The 15,104-nt window shown below is 41.8% G+C and overlaps 1 protein-coding gene across 1 annotated transcript in view; it reads left to right on the top strand.

Annotated features, from left to right (window-relative positions):
• CC2D1A (coiled-coil and C2 domain containing 1A) overlaps positions 1–15,104 on the top strand; it is a 3,016,164-nt gene that overhangs the window by 2,422,531 nt on the left and 578,529 nt on the right. The window contains exon 25 of the mRNA XM_044057686.1: positions 12,921–12,976. Coding sequence (XP_043913621.1) covers positions 12,921–12,976 — 56 coding nt within the window. The remainder of the gene's footprint in view (positions 1–12,920; positions 12,977–15,104) is intronic.

The raw sequence follows: 15,104 nt of genomic DNA, 5'->3' as shown, positions 1-15,104 counted from the left end.
TCTCGGCTGGACTTCCCTCGGCTCCGAGGGGGTGAGTGGCATCGGACCCTTGTCTGACCCCCTTCTCCCTCTCGGTGCTTCGGCGCTGGTGAGTTCGGCTCCGACATCGGCCTCGGAGCCATCTCTGTCGGTGCCGAGGGAGGTTCTCAGCTTCTCGGAGCGGGACCTCTGGCTCTGCCAGACAGGGGTGCTCGAGGTCATGCGGAGTGTGTTGGAACCTTGTTCGACTCCACAGTCGGCTCCCGCCCCTCCCTCTTCGGTGCCTCTGGTTATGTCGACTCACTCCCTCATCCCAGACCGCAGAGAGCCAGCTCCTCAAGAATCCCCTGTGGGAATCTCATCTTCTTCCGAGGCCTCCCCTGAATTGGCAGGGGAGCCCCCTAGGAAGAGAAAGTGTAAGAGGAAGCACATAGACTCACCTGAGTCTGTCACCTCTGACACAGATTTAGAGGATTCCGAGGGTTCCCCCCGTTCCCCTTCTGAAGATGTCTCCTTTGCGGACATTCTAGAGATCCTGAAACAGAGGGGAAATTGGCCAGCCCTTAGCCCTTCGGAGGATGAATCTGTGTATCTTGAGGCGTTTGGCTCTCGCCCTTCCACCTCCTGGGTGTCCCCCCCCTTTGATCCCCTCATGCAGCAGGTGGTGGCAAAGAAAGCTTGGACGGCTCCTGACTCAGTGGACCCTACCCCCAGGAGACCTTCTAAATTTATAACAGCACCAACTGACAAACAATTTCTAACCAAAGGTGTTTCTGTGGATGCTATGGTGGTAGCTGCTGCCACCAAGAAGGAACTAGCTGATCCTTCAGTGCCTGTTCATCCCCCTAACAAAGAATCTAGGTCTATGGACAGGTATGGGAAGCGGATGTTTTCGTCAGCGACCTTTGCAATGCGTTCGCTGAACTACCTATGCCATTTCACCCGTCTCCAGAGAGACTTGATCAAGGAAGCGAGTGAGATGTTGAAGGATCCTTCAGCTGCAGATTTTCAGGACAAAATGAACACCCAGCTGACTACCCTGAATTCGATAGCTAACTCCTCCATGCGCCTCCTCTCATATGCGGCTGATGGAGCGAGTAGAGCCCCTGGGAAAGGTGTTGCCTTACGGCATGCCTGGATGCGTCTATGCAATTTTGGACCCCTTTAAAACGTCTTTCACTAATTACCCGCTTGATGGATCATCTCTTTGGTCCTCAAGTGAAAGAAACCTTGACTAGGTGCGAGACGGATGGCAAAACTCTCTCTGCCGCCGGAGTCCGTTTTTCTACTCCTTCTAGACCTTACCCCAAAGCCCAGAAAAGTGGAAAATGTGGTTCCGCAAACAATCACAAGGGAAATTGCCTGACGCACAGAGTCGGTTCCCATCCAGAGGCAGAGGAGGGAACAATAATGGTAGACGTCACCCCAGAGGCAGAGGGGTCCGCAGAACCATGGCAATGGAGAAACCTTTTGCGATAAGCCCTTTCAGGATCCCTGAGGTCTTGCCCGACTGTCCACCTTCGGAGGCAGTCGGGGGAAGATTGTCACTGTACCCAGAAGCCTGGCTATCCCTGACTCAAGACAAGTGGGTACAGTCCATCATTTCGAAGGCTATTCCATTCCCTTCGCTCGCATTCCAAACCAATCAAAAATCCCTTCCAGATGTTCCACCCGCTCAAAGGGATCTTGCAGCTTTGGAAATTTCAAAGCTGCTTGCAAAAGAGCAATTCAGCCAGTTCCAGCAGACCAGCAAGGATCCGGAATCTACTCCAGGTTCTTTTTAGTTCCAAAGAAAACAGGGACTGGAGACCAATTTTGGATCTCAGTATCTTGAACAAGTCAGTCAAGAAAACAAGATTTCGGATGGTCACGCTGCAGTCCATCCTTCCCTATTGGGAAAGGGAAACTGGATGTGCTCTATAGACCTTCAGGATGCGTACTATCACATAAAATGAACAGACGCTCCAGAAGATTCCTCCGCTTCAGGCTGGGAACCAGTCATTTTCAATTCAGGGCCCTGCCCTTTGGTCTCACCACTGCCCCCGGTGTTTACCAAATGCATGGCAGTGGTAGCTTCTCACCTGAGACGCCAAGGATTCCAGGTGTTTCCATATTTGGATGACTGGCTCCTCACAGCTCCCACCAAGCATCTTCTTCTAATGGCTAGGGACTACACCTTCGCATTTGTCAAAATTTAGGCATTTCAATAAATTGCGAAAAGTCTGTTTTGTCGCCTTGTCGTACTATTACCTTCATAGGCGCAAATCTAGACACAGTCAACATGTCTGCGAGACTAACAGATCAGAGAATAACAGACATACACAAACTGGTCTCGCTCCTCTTCAGCAGCAACAGAATCAAAGCCAGGTTAGTTCTGAAAGTGTTGGGGATTATGGCGGCTGCCATACCTCTGCTTCCATTAGCCAGATTCCACATGAGAATCCTTCAATGGATGCTCTTCACGCAATGGTCATACCAGCAACTTCCGATGTCCCACACCATTATGATTACGCAAACATGCAGAAATCATCTTCTGTGGTGGATGTCTTCCCTCAGCTCTTATTGGGAAGACCCTTTGTTCCTTCCTCCGGTTGCTACTCTGACAACGGACGCCTCCCTGATCGGGTGGGGGGGGCATTATCAGGGCAGAACTGTCCAGGGCACATGACAACCAGACGAATGCCACTTGCACATAAATGTTCTAGAGATGAGAGCAGTGCTTTTAGCGTTGCAAGCCCTTCAAGACTCTCTTCCCTTGGGAACGATAGCAATCCAGACGGACAATATGTCTGTAGTGTGGTATATCAACAAACAAGGCGGAACCAGGTCCTACCCCCTGTGTCAAGAAGCACTCAGACTGTGGCAATGGGCGATTTTTTCTCAGCGGTTTCTGATAGCAACGCACATCCCCGGGAAGTCCAATCATATCGCGGACAAGTTAAGCAGAGTTATCCTCATGCCTCACGAGTGGTCTCTGAAAGACTCTGTTGTGAGAGAAATTTTTCTCAAGTGGGGTCAGCCTTGCTGCGACCTTTTTGCTACTCCCCAAAACAGCAAGTGCAGAGATTATTTCACCCTATTCCCTTTACCAGGCCAGCCCAGCAGAGACGCTCTAGTCCAAGTTTGGCCCCGGGGACTTCTGTATGCATTTCCTCCCTTCCCACTAATCTCTCAAGTGATACAGAAAGCTATCGCTCAGAAGGCCTCGTTGATCCTCATTGCTCCTTACTGGCCTCGACAGGTTTGGTTCCCCTTTCTACATCATTTTCTGTTGGAGCGACCTTGGCATCTGGACCTAGTTCCAGATCTTTTGATTCATCAGTCGGGTCAGTTTCATCACTCACTATCCACTCTGAACCTCACTGCTTGGTTCCTCCAATTCCAACCTTAGCCAGGCTTCCTCAAATATCTCACTCTGTTCGAGATATTTTGATAGCTTCCCATAAATCTTCCACTGAAAGATTTATTTGAGTAAGTGGAAACGTTTCGCCTATTGGGCTCAAGGAAGGGACATAGATCCTTTCACTGCTTCCATCCATATGGTCCTTGATTTTCTAGCTGAACTCTTCCATGCAGGTTCATCTCCTTCTACTCTTAAAGTTCAATTGGCAGCTATTTCTAACTTTCATGTGGGCATTTCAGAGTCTGCCATAATGTCCCACAAGCTTTGCAAAGCCTTTTTGAAAGGAGTTTTTCTACTCAGACCTCCTATAAGAAATCCTCCTCCTCCTTGGGACCTAAATTTAGTTCTTAGTTCTTTGATTCTTCCCCTTTCAACCTGCAGCCTCCTGTTCTTTAAAATTGCTATCATGGAAGACTCTCTTTCTGGTAGCTATTACTTCAGCTAGAAGAGTTTCAGAACTTCATGCGCTCAGCTGTCGACCTCCTTATCTGTTGTTCCATAAGGACAGGGTATTTTTACGAACCAACCCGTCCTTTTTACCTAAGATAGCCTCGCCGTCTAACCTAAATCAAAGCATTGACCTCCCTGTGTTTTTTCCAGAATATTCTAATAGGTCTGAACAAAAATTGCATTGGCTAGATGTTCATCGTCAGTTAAGGTACTATTTGGATAGAACCAAACAATTCAGAAATTCTGACCAGCTGTTTGTCTCTTATGCAGAAGGCAGAAAGGGACTTTCAGTTTCAAAGGTATCATTATCTAGATGGCTTACATCTCTGATTTCCCTTGTTTATGAGATTAGACACCAAAAGCTGCCTAACAAACCTAAAGCCCATTCCACCAGAGCTTTGGCTACTTCTATAGCCTTCCAAGACAGACTGCCTATTGACACCATTTGTGCAGCGGCTACTTGGGCTACTCCTCACACTTTCATTTCTCATTATAAGTTGGATTTAGCCTCTAGGCATAGAGCTAACTTTGGTTCCACTGTTCTCAAGAGTCTGTTCCGTTAGGCCACCCGGGACAAGATGCTAGGGACGCGGTTCCATCCAGCAAGAATGAAGGCGAGATAGACAACTTAACATATAGAAGTTATGTTCTTACCATAACGCTCCATGTTAGTTGTCTTCTTCTCGCTTCTTTCTTAAGGCCCCACCCTCCTTCCCCCTGGCCTGGACAGACCTAGAGGAGTTTGATTGTGACCTCTCTTTCTACCACCTCTTTGCGATAGGTATATGCTCTGCTGTGCATATTTTCCTAGATCAGGCTTAGGTCACCCTTTCTCTTTCCCTTTGTTTATAGAGGTGGACTCTTTCCAGTTTTTCCTGGTTGTATTATTAGCTGGGCCTAGCTCACAAACGAGATCTGAGGTAATTCACGCCTAGCATTGTGGGATATAGGGGCAGCCTCGAGCCGGTGGAACCAACTCTCGAGCTTTTAGAGTGGCCAAGTCGGAGCCGAGGTCGGCTCCGAACCCATCCAGCAAGAAAGAAGGCGAGAAGAAGACAACTAACATGGAACGTTATGGTAAGAACATAACTTCTATTTTTCCTCTTCTGGAAAACAAAATTTATGTATTGTGTAAATCTTGATGTTGCAGTGCGTTAGAGATGGGGCCCATATCCTGTCAGCAGTGTGCCATGGCACCCTGCTCCAGATGTAAGATGACATGCAGACAGCCCACAGTTTTCCTTTTTTTTTGTTTTTTTGTAGTAGTGGTGGTAGTAGTAGTAGTAGAAGGAAAGTTCCATTGATGAGTTCATAAAAAACGTACACCTAAATGTTTGACCATCTCCTGACCACCCAGAACTTCCAGCAGTGCTGCCCCTATTGCCTGGGAGAGGGGCACAGTCTAATTCTGGGTAACACAGTGCCATTATTTTAACTCAGCTACTGCTACTCAGAGAAGGTGTAAAAAGCAAAGCTTTTCTGATCACTCAAAGATTGCGGTTGTGGAAGGAAATCCATGCAGGTATCAGTAGAAGGGATGTGCTTATGATTTCAGGCATGAGCCTGAGTAAAGGGATAAGGTATGGGAGACAGGAGGCCTGCACTGGCCAAATCTTCTCTGCCCAGTTTTGAAAGATATGAATTTTATACCATTTTTCAGCTTGCAAGCTGTTTGTCATCTAGCAGGGGAGCAAATTTTTTTTTTTTTTTTGCTGGTGATGTAGAAGTTGGTGGCATAAGTAATCCTTTAGTAGTCCTGGGCTTTGGATGTCAACACTCTGCTGGAGCATATGACTGGTCTACTTGCAAGGATTGGGGCTGCAGTGTCCCTTACAAAAGCTTCACTGGTTTGTTTATTTTTTTTTTTCTTCCCCGTCACACCTCCAACATTTGTTATCTACCTGAGGATAAATTCTCTGGTATCTAGTTGGGGTATAAAAATATCTATGTAAACATTTCCAAGCAAAAGTCCTAAATCTTTTAGATTTTGTTACATGTTTGGGAGACATACATATATCCTCACATTGTTTCTTTGTGAATTGCTTATCCAGTCTCTCTTCCCAGTCCTTTCAAACCTTCTCTTGATTGATTCTTATAGTTGTCTTGCAATATTTTATATTCTCTACTATTTATTCGTTTTTAATGGCAGCTTCTATTCTAAATTCTACTAAAAACTCTGCCAATGCTGGTCTTTCATTTAGGTACCCCCCTCACTGCTTTCTCTTTGCGTATACTCTGATATTAATGCTTGATAGTAAAGGCAATCTCTAACCTGCAGTTCAAATAAATTCTGGGCATCTTCCCATTCTGTCATATTTCCCCCTCTAGTTATTTGCTCCCAGTACCGTGGTTCCTTTGCCAGTTTTCTCAAATAAATTTCAGCCCCTTCTTGCCTATTGTGTATATCCCTACATGCAGTCATCCCTATTGGCAGAATCTCCTTTCTCCATCCGTGTGTTGGTTTAGTTCTTAGAATACTTTCTGCTACGTTATGAATATAATACTCTGTATGATTATTGTTATTCTCTAAAGGCCAAAGTCCAAAATCCCAGTCTCTCCTTGTTTCTAGAGCTTCCCCCCTATTTTAACATCATCCCTTTCCACTTTTGAATTATAGTTTTCTGATTGCGCTATGTATAGGAGCCTTAACTGTGTAGCTCTGAAATACCCCTTCAAATTGGGTAATTCCGCCCTGTTCTACTGGAAGAATCATCTTATCTTACTTGACTCTTGCCATCTTCACCTCCCAGATAAAGTCTTTCAGCTCTTTATTAATTGCTATGCACAACTTCTCCTCTGGCTGATACAAATATGCCTGACCTTGAGTATAAGACTGAAAGGATAAAAAACATTTTGACTGCTTGTATCTTATTGTCCATGTCCATATAACAAAGCTTCCATTTTCTGTTTCTGTATTATCTTTTGCTTAGTCTCTTCCCACATATCTTTAGATGCCACACCAAAATCATTTTCAATCCATATTCCTAAATACTTCATTTTATCATGTCCCCATAAATATTGATATTTCTGAACTGGTTCATGTGTGGGTACATAATTTACCACTGTTGCCTTTGTTTTAGCTTCATTAATCATTAATTTTCTATCCTGAAAGATGTGAAACTGTCTCAAAATGTTCCACAACACTGTAATGTCTCTTTCTGGTTTTGTCAGGTATAAAATAGTATAATCTGCAAATAGAGCCAGCCTTTCTTAACTACCATACGGACTATATCCTTGAATTTATGAGTCCCTTTTTCTTTGCTAGTGGTTCAAAATATAATACAAGTAACAAAGGGGAAAAAAGACACCCTTGCCTGGTTCCTCTGCTTAAGCAGAAGTTATCAGAGATGACCCCAAACACTTTAATTTTCGCCTCCGATCCATCATATATCCTCTTAATCAACCTTATAATTTTTTCAGGAAATGCAAATACTTCCATTGCCCTGCTCATAAAGTCCCAGCTTACTCTGTCAAATGTTTTCTCTGCATCAAGACCCACTAACAACAATGGTATTTTCTTACATTCTGCTTCCCTCTAGATCATCAGTGTTCTTTTAATTTAATAAATGTTTGCCTCCCCCCACAAAGCCAGATTGATCCATATCTATTAACTTGGGTATTACTTTTGACATTCTTGTAGCTATTATAGACATGAACACTTTATAATCATGGTTTAGTATTGAAATGGGCCTGTATGAAGCTGGATCTGATAGATCTTTATCCTCTTTAGGTACTACAGCTACCACTGCTTTTTTCCAAGATGTTGGTACTTCTCCTTCTCTTAAAATACTGTTAAACAAAACCTTCCAGACTGATATGAGATTTTTCCCCCTCCTAGCTTCCAAATTTCCACAGGAATGCCATCTATTCCTGGGGACTTTCCTGTAGATTTAGCTTCATTTGCCTCTAACCTTGGCATATTTAATTGTTCCGTAAACATTTCCATTTGTATCTTTTCTTGATTTCCATATTTCTGTGCTTTATACCGACTTTCATAGAATTTCTGAAAGATTTCTAGTACCGCTACAGGATCTCGTTACATTCCTTGTTAGAGATTCCCTGACCTTGGCAATAGCCGTTTCTACTTTCTTTTGCCTGAGTCATTCTGCTAAAAGTTTTTGTGCTCTAGTGTTGTTATCAAAAATAGTTGCTTAACAACAGTCTTTCTAAACTCCTGTGTATTATCGAGGTAATCCCTTATGTTCTGCTTGGCATTCTGCAGTTGATTCTCCCAATTCTGCAATACTTAACATTTGTCAGTCCCTCTAAATAATTCTTGTTACTTCTTAACCATAGCTCCCTTTCTTTTATTTCTACCCTATTTTTAAACTCCACCTTAATTTTATCCCAATCTCTAGCTGTATTCTTAGATGTTTATTTATTTATTTACATACTTACCAGGATAGTCCAACTGGGTGATAGCTCATTTTCAGTGGAAGCCCGGGGAGAAAATCTTAATAAAAAATACAATAGCTACAAAGAACATTTGCAGTGAACAATACTTGGAGAGTATACAATTTTTAAAGAATTTATTGATGACAAAAAGTTAACAGGAACAAAATTTATAAGGTTTTACAGAGAGACCCAATGCAAAAAAGATTATAACAAAAGAAGTTTACAGCAGACAGACATTTAAGAGAGAAAATGAACATTTTATACAGAGATTTGTTTTTGTGACAAGTAGTAGTAAGAGAACTGGAGGTATAAAGAGTAGAGTCAGAAAAGATGTAAAAGCTGCATAGATTAGCTCAACATGTAAATGATAAAACAACTGAATGTATGAAGTAAAAGAACAAGTTAAGTCTACTGTATGTGATGTAGAGGATTAAGAAAAAAGGGGAACAGTCTAGAGGGGAAAAGAGTAGACAGAGAAGTAGAATAAAAGGAAAGGGGGGCAAACTATAGGGAATAAAAAGTAGAGATGAAGGATTAATAGAAGTAAGAAGAGTTAGGTGGTTAGAGGTAATAGTAAAAATAGAAGGGAAGAAAGCTAAAGAAGCAGAAGGGAGAGAGAGGGAAGGAATAAGAATTAAGGCAATACAAGGGGGAGAACAAGTAAAAAGAAAGCTGAGATAGTAGGCTCCTTAATAGCTCCTGGAATAATATCATCTACCCATTCTTTAAATTCCTCTCTTTTCAACATATAGATGGAATACGCCAGTGTCTCATTTTTATTGCATTACCCTGTGTTCTTATTGTAGTTATTATTGACACATGATCTGAAAAAGTTATTGGGTGCATATCAGGACCTTTAATTAAATGCACATCTTCCTATGAAATGTAAACTCTGCCTAGCCTTGCCCAGTTTTTATATCTTGGGGAATAATATGTAAATTCACTCCAAACTCATATTACTGGATTTACATTACTTCATGCCAAATATTTTCATATATTTCTTTAAAAATCTACTCTTCTTTGTTATACTTTTCCCTTCTGGGCCCCCAATGCATCTTCACTGCTGCAAATCAAATTCTAGTCCCCATATATAAGTAATATTCCTTGCTGAAAACTGATAATTTCTCCTAGAATTTTCGTAAGCTCCATTATGGCAGTTTGAGGTGGAACATAAATAAATGCCAGTGTAATCTTCCTCCTTTGCCAATAGCCCTTTAACACTACAAATCTGCCATTATTATCTTTTTTATCATCTTCTGTCACTATTGGAGCGCCTCTTACAATTAATATAAGTATTCCTCTTTTCCTTTGTCCCAGATATTCTGCTGAATAACCATCCTGAAAACCTTTCTTTATCATATTCACATGTTTTGTTCTTTCCTAGTGTATCTCCTGTAACATAGCTATTTGCACTCTACATTTTTTAATATAGTTCCCTATTCTTTCCTTTTTTTTGTATTCTTCTGTGAGACCATTGATAGTTAGACATTACAGAAAGCATCATTGTATTAAAAAGTTGTTATTCCCACCTTTTATGTACAACTCTTTTTTTGTTAAATGCCTAGTTCCAGCTTTTGTGCTACATGCATACACTGTTTGGCAGGTTGAACGTTTATATCGTTGCTTCTTGTCCTATCCATTTGAGCCTATGTCACATCTTACAAATTCTATTGTTTTACTGAAAAGCCCCCCCAACAAAAAAACCTCAATAACCCCTAAAACATATTAAATTAATACTAACACACAAAACTATGTACATCTTTAAATATTGAAGGTTTACTCTCATAATAGAAACAAATGTCCCAAACTGACAGCCACACTTGCAGACTTGAGTTAACATAAAAAAAGGTTATCCATGTTAAGACGCATGGTGCAGCGTGTGCTTCTACTAAGTGCTGCTGTTGTCTTTTTCTTATCTTTATAGCTCTCCCAGCTGGGAAAAAACCTGAATGCTTTCAGGGAACATTATCTCCTATCTGGTTTGTCTTTTTATTCCCCAGCTAATCACTCTCCACCAGACTGTACCAGTTTCTGTTTCTCAGATTGCACCCATGGACACACGAGAACCAGGCAGCCAGTTTCTCATTATCACTTTGTCTCCATGGAGACATGAGAAGCAGACTCTTTATCAGATTGTTTTTTTTTTGGAGACATGAGAAGCAGACCATTTCTCTCTCTCAGATTGTTTCCATGGAGGCATTGCAACTAAGTATGCATTCATTTGCTAGACAAAATCCTCATATTACTCAATATTCTTTTTTCATTTAATTACTCTCTCTTAAAACTTTTTACTAAATCAGTCTAAGGTGCTTAATCCAGACATTCTCCTAGCAAGAATGAGAAAAAAAGTGCTTTCATTTTTCTTTTGTCATGCTCTTTTAGCCAGGCTTTGTTTTTACATTGCAGTGGCTACATTTCTTAAAACTGAACAAGAAGAAAGAGAGAAGGGAGAAAGGAAGGGAAAAAAGAAGCAGTGTCAATTTACAATCCCAATTGCCCTTAAAAATTACTGAGAACTTTACTGTATAGCATACAAAAAATATATATATATATACTTTCTCCCCTCCCCTCACCAAAGCATTTTTATGAACATTAATGAGTTGAACTAGGGCATATACTTGAGTCCCCCACAAGTCCAGCAAATTCTGAAAAAAGTCCAATATTTCCAGATTTTCTTGTTCTGTCATATTTCACAAATTTATTTCTTTTCTCCTGGCATCAAGGCAGCACACTTACTAGCCAGTTACTGAAATATACCCATAGACACAAAAGTGTAGTGGTCTTCTCTGTTGAGTTTCTGTTTTCACACTGGGAGAGCTATAGTAAAGCTGTTATACGCTGTGGAGCCATCTTGGAAGTCATTTAAATTCAGTTCTTTTCCAATAGGGATGGTCTTTGTTTAAAACTGTAGCATGTAATCAGTGTACCATACTACTTATGCATGCAGTGGATATGCAAAGTTTACACACCCCTGTTAATATGCCAGGTTTTTACGATATAAAAAACGAGACCACAATAAATAATTTCAAAACTTTTCCCACCTTTAATGTGACCTATAACCTGTACAATTCAATTGAAAAAGCAACATCTGTTTGGGGAAAAAACTATAAAAAATAAAAAACTTACAATACTCTGGTTGCATAAGTGTGCACACCCTTAAACTAATACATTGTTGTGTTTGCACACCCTTAAACTAATACTTTGTGGAAGCACCTTTTGATTTAATTACAGCATTCAGTCTTCTTGGGTAGGAGTCTATCAGCATGGCATATCTTGACTTGGCAATATTTGCCCACTCTTCCTTGCAAAAGCGCTCCAAATCTGTCAGATTACGAGGGCATATCTTGTGCACAGCCCTGATCAGGTCACCCCACATATTTTGTATTGGATTTAGGTCTGGGTTCTAGCTAGGCCATTCCAAAACTTTAATTTTCTTCTCGTGAACCCATTCTTTTGTTGATTTGGATGTATGCTTGGGGTCATTGTCGTGTTGAACGGTGAAATTCCTCTTCATCTTCAGCTTTCTAGCAGACACCTGAAGGGTTTGGGCCAAAAGTGACTGGTATTTGGAACTGTTCATAATTCCCTCCACCTTGACTGAAGTCCGAGTTCCAGCTGAAGAGCTACAACCCCAAAGCATGATACTGCCACCACCATGCTTCACTGTGGGGATGGTGTTCTTTTGGTGATGCGAAGTGGGGGGGGGGGTTACGCCAAATGCAGCTTTTGGAATTTTAGCCAGAAAGTTCAACCTTGGTCTCATCAGACAATAACACATTTTCCCACATGCTTTTGGGAGACTTGATGTGTTGTTTTGCAAATTTTAGCCAGGCCTAAATGTTTTTCTGTGTAAGAAAAGGGCTCTCTCTTGCAACCCTACCCCATAGTCCAGACATATGGAGAATACAGGAGATTGTTGTCACATGAAGTACACAACCAGTACTTGCCAGAAATTCCTGCAGCTCCTTCGGTGCTGCTGTAGGTCTCTTGGCAGCCTCCTTGACCAGTTTTTTGTCTTGTCTTTTCATCAAATTTGGAGGGATGTCCAGTTCTTTGCAACGTCACTGTTGTCTCATATTTTCGCCACTTTTTGATGACTGTTTTTACTGTGTTCCATGGTTTATCCAATGCTGTGGAAATTTCTTTGTACCCTTCTCCTGACTGATACCTGTCAACAATGAGATCCATTTGATGCTTTGTAAGCTTTCTGTGAACCATGCTTTTGCTATAGCAGGCAACTGAGTAAATGTCAGGAAAATCCTACTAGGACAGCTTAATTTTATTTGGGGTTAATCTGAGTCTCTTTAATTGATGGCAGGTGTGTACCCAAGAAGACGGAATGCTGTAATAAAAGCAAAAGGTGCTTCAACAAAGTATTAGTTTAAGGGTGTGCACACACAACAAAGTATTAGTTTAAGGGTGTGTCACTTATGCAACCAGCGTATTGTACATTTTTTATTTCTTATATTTTTTCCCCTAACAGATTTGTTTGTTTTTCAATTGAATTGTACAGATTATAGGTCACATTAAAGGTGGGAAAAGTTTTGAAATGATTTATTGTGGTCTCATTTTTTTAAATCGCAAAAACCTGATATTTTAACAGGGGTGTGTAAACTTTTTATATCCACTGTACTTGCTTACCGTATTGTCTCTATGTAGATTTAGTATCTCAGTTTGTCTTTCTGTTTTTCAGGTTGCTGTGCCCAAACCCAAGGATCGAGGTAGTGATATGAAAGATGTGGGCCCCAGGTTAGTAAGCATCGCTTTTCCTTTGTTTTGGCCTGTATCACATCACTAGTTATCAACACCTGCTGAAAAAAAATAAATTAGAAAACTTTGTCAATGAGAAACAGGTGTAGGAAGACTTATTACATATGCTCAAGGAAAATGGAATTCAGAGGCCCGTCAAAGTATAGGGCTGGTAGGGCACTATGTTTACTTGGGTAAAACTGGTTAGATCGCATGATCCTGATGGACAGGTTGTCTCGTTCTGCATCCAGAAGGTGACTTTTGTGAATGACTCTGTGTACCTTGCCTTGAAGTGTATGTAAGGAGGATGTTCTTCATGTTTCACTGTTGCAGTCATTACATTTGGGTAATCTGCTTGCAGGTTGCACTCAGTCGGCCTGATTAACAAAGTATTGTGTCCTGTGTCGGTTGCTGTCCCTTCTTCCATGACGTCAGGGGTATAAAACATGCAGCCGACGCCATTACATCAGTCTTTCATGCCGTGGGGTGCCCGAAGCAGAAGCAGTTCGCAAGTGCCGGTCGGCCGACTTGAAATTTTTGTTTTCGAGTTTCAGAACCGAAGTCTTAAACTAAAAGCTAAGTACCCCGTTGGGGAAACTTTTTCTTGCTCCTTACCGATGTTGGTAAAAGTTAATAATTGCATTACTTGTGGAAAGCAAATACCTCATAAAGATTTTCATTCGTACTGTATTCCTTGCCTAGGCCCTGACCACGACATACCTTGCTGCCGGTTTTGTGCTTTGTTTAATCAGCGCACTATCCATCGTCTGTATATTTTTGCCTCTAAATATTTCTGTTCTCAGTTTAATTATCCAGAAATGTCGGTTAGCCATTCGACTACTGGGATTCCGAAAAAACGCAAAGATAAAGATCGAAACAGACTGCCGACGATGCTTTTCCTAAGCCATTCGCCAGTTCGCTGGTACTCAGTGAGGCACTTTCGCAGCCCCTGATACCCGCTACTTCTGATTCGCAGGCCTCTACTGAGACCCATTCGGAGTCCGGTATGCCGTGAGATACTTTAACTGTGGAACCCGCGGATGTCTCTGCCTTGGATGGGTCCGGAGCTGCTGTGCAGGCACTGGCTTCTGAGGGTGAATTTAGGCCTACGGACTTGCATATTAAATCGACACCTCCTTTATTACTAAGGCCTAAATCTCAATCCATGTCTAAAAAAACGATGCCCAGGCCACATGCTCAGGCCTCTATGCCTAAAAAAAAAAATGATAAAAATGGCTGAAGATCTAATAACTCTAATCAGGGGTAGCCAACCCCCCCCCCCCTTCTAAGAGACCTAGGGCTGAGCTTGATTATGAATCTTCTGATCAGGATTCTGTTTATTCTGACTCTTCTGATGACCTGGATTTGTCCTTTCCTACTTATGAGGATTCTTATGCAGAGGACTCTATTCTCTCTGCTTCCCCTCCTGAGGATTTTTCTTTTGGGGAAACCTTACATACTCTGAGGGAGCATTTTCACTGGGAAAGCCCGGATTACTCTGATTCTAAAAAGAGGCTTAGGGATTTCCTTCTCCTGCCTCAGCATAGGCCTTTGGCTATTCCTCCTGTACTAGACATTGTTGATGATGCTTTCTCGGAATCCAGTTTGGCCCCTGATTCCCTGCCTCCTGCTCCCAGTAAACCTGACAGATACTACAGGGTCCCTGAGTCCCACAAGTTCCTTTTCAAAAATCCTATTGCAGATCCAGAGACTATTTCACAGGGGCCCAAGGGCATTAAGGCTTCTACTGCTAAAAATCCTACCGCTTCTGATAGATACTCCAGGGCGCTGGATAGATTGGGTAAAAAGGTTTACACTTAAGCAACCTTGGCCATTAGAGCTTTAAACTGCCAATTTCATATGTTAAAATATCAGCAACATGTTATTGGACTGCTTAAACAGAAAATTATGTTGATTCCTGACTGTGTGGAAAATAAAGACTTACAGGATTTAATGCATTCTGTTGAACAAGTTGGAAAACATACTTTGCAGTGTGGTTTTGATTCCTTAGAGGCCTCTTGCAGGGCTGCTGTTACTGGGTCTGTGCTTAGAAGGCATGCTTGGCTTAAGGAGCAATCTTTGCCTGATGATGTTAAAGCTAAATTGTTGGATGCTCCTTTAAACCAGG

Source organism: Protopterus annectens, chromosome 15.part0 (assembly GCF_019279795.1).
Source record: "Protopterus annectens isolate FY-2018-M chromosome 15.part0, PAN1.0, whole genome shotgun sequence".
NCBI classification, from domain to species: Eukaryota; Metazoa; Chordata; order Ceratodontiformes; family Protopteridae; genus Protopterus; species Protopterus annectens.
Note: the sequence above shows the minus strand (reverse complement) of the source record. Positions and strands in the feature narration are given on the sequence as shown.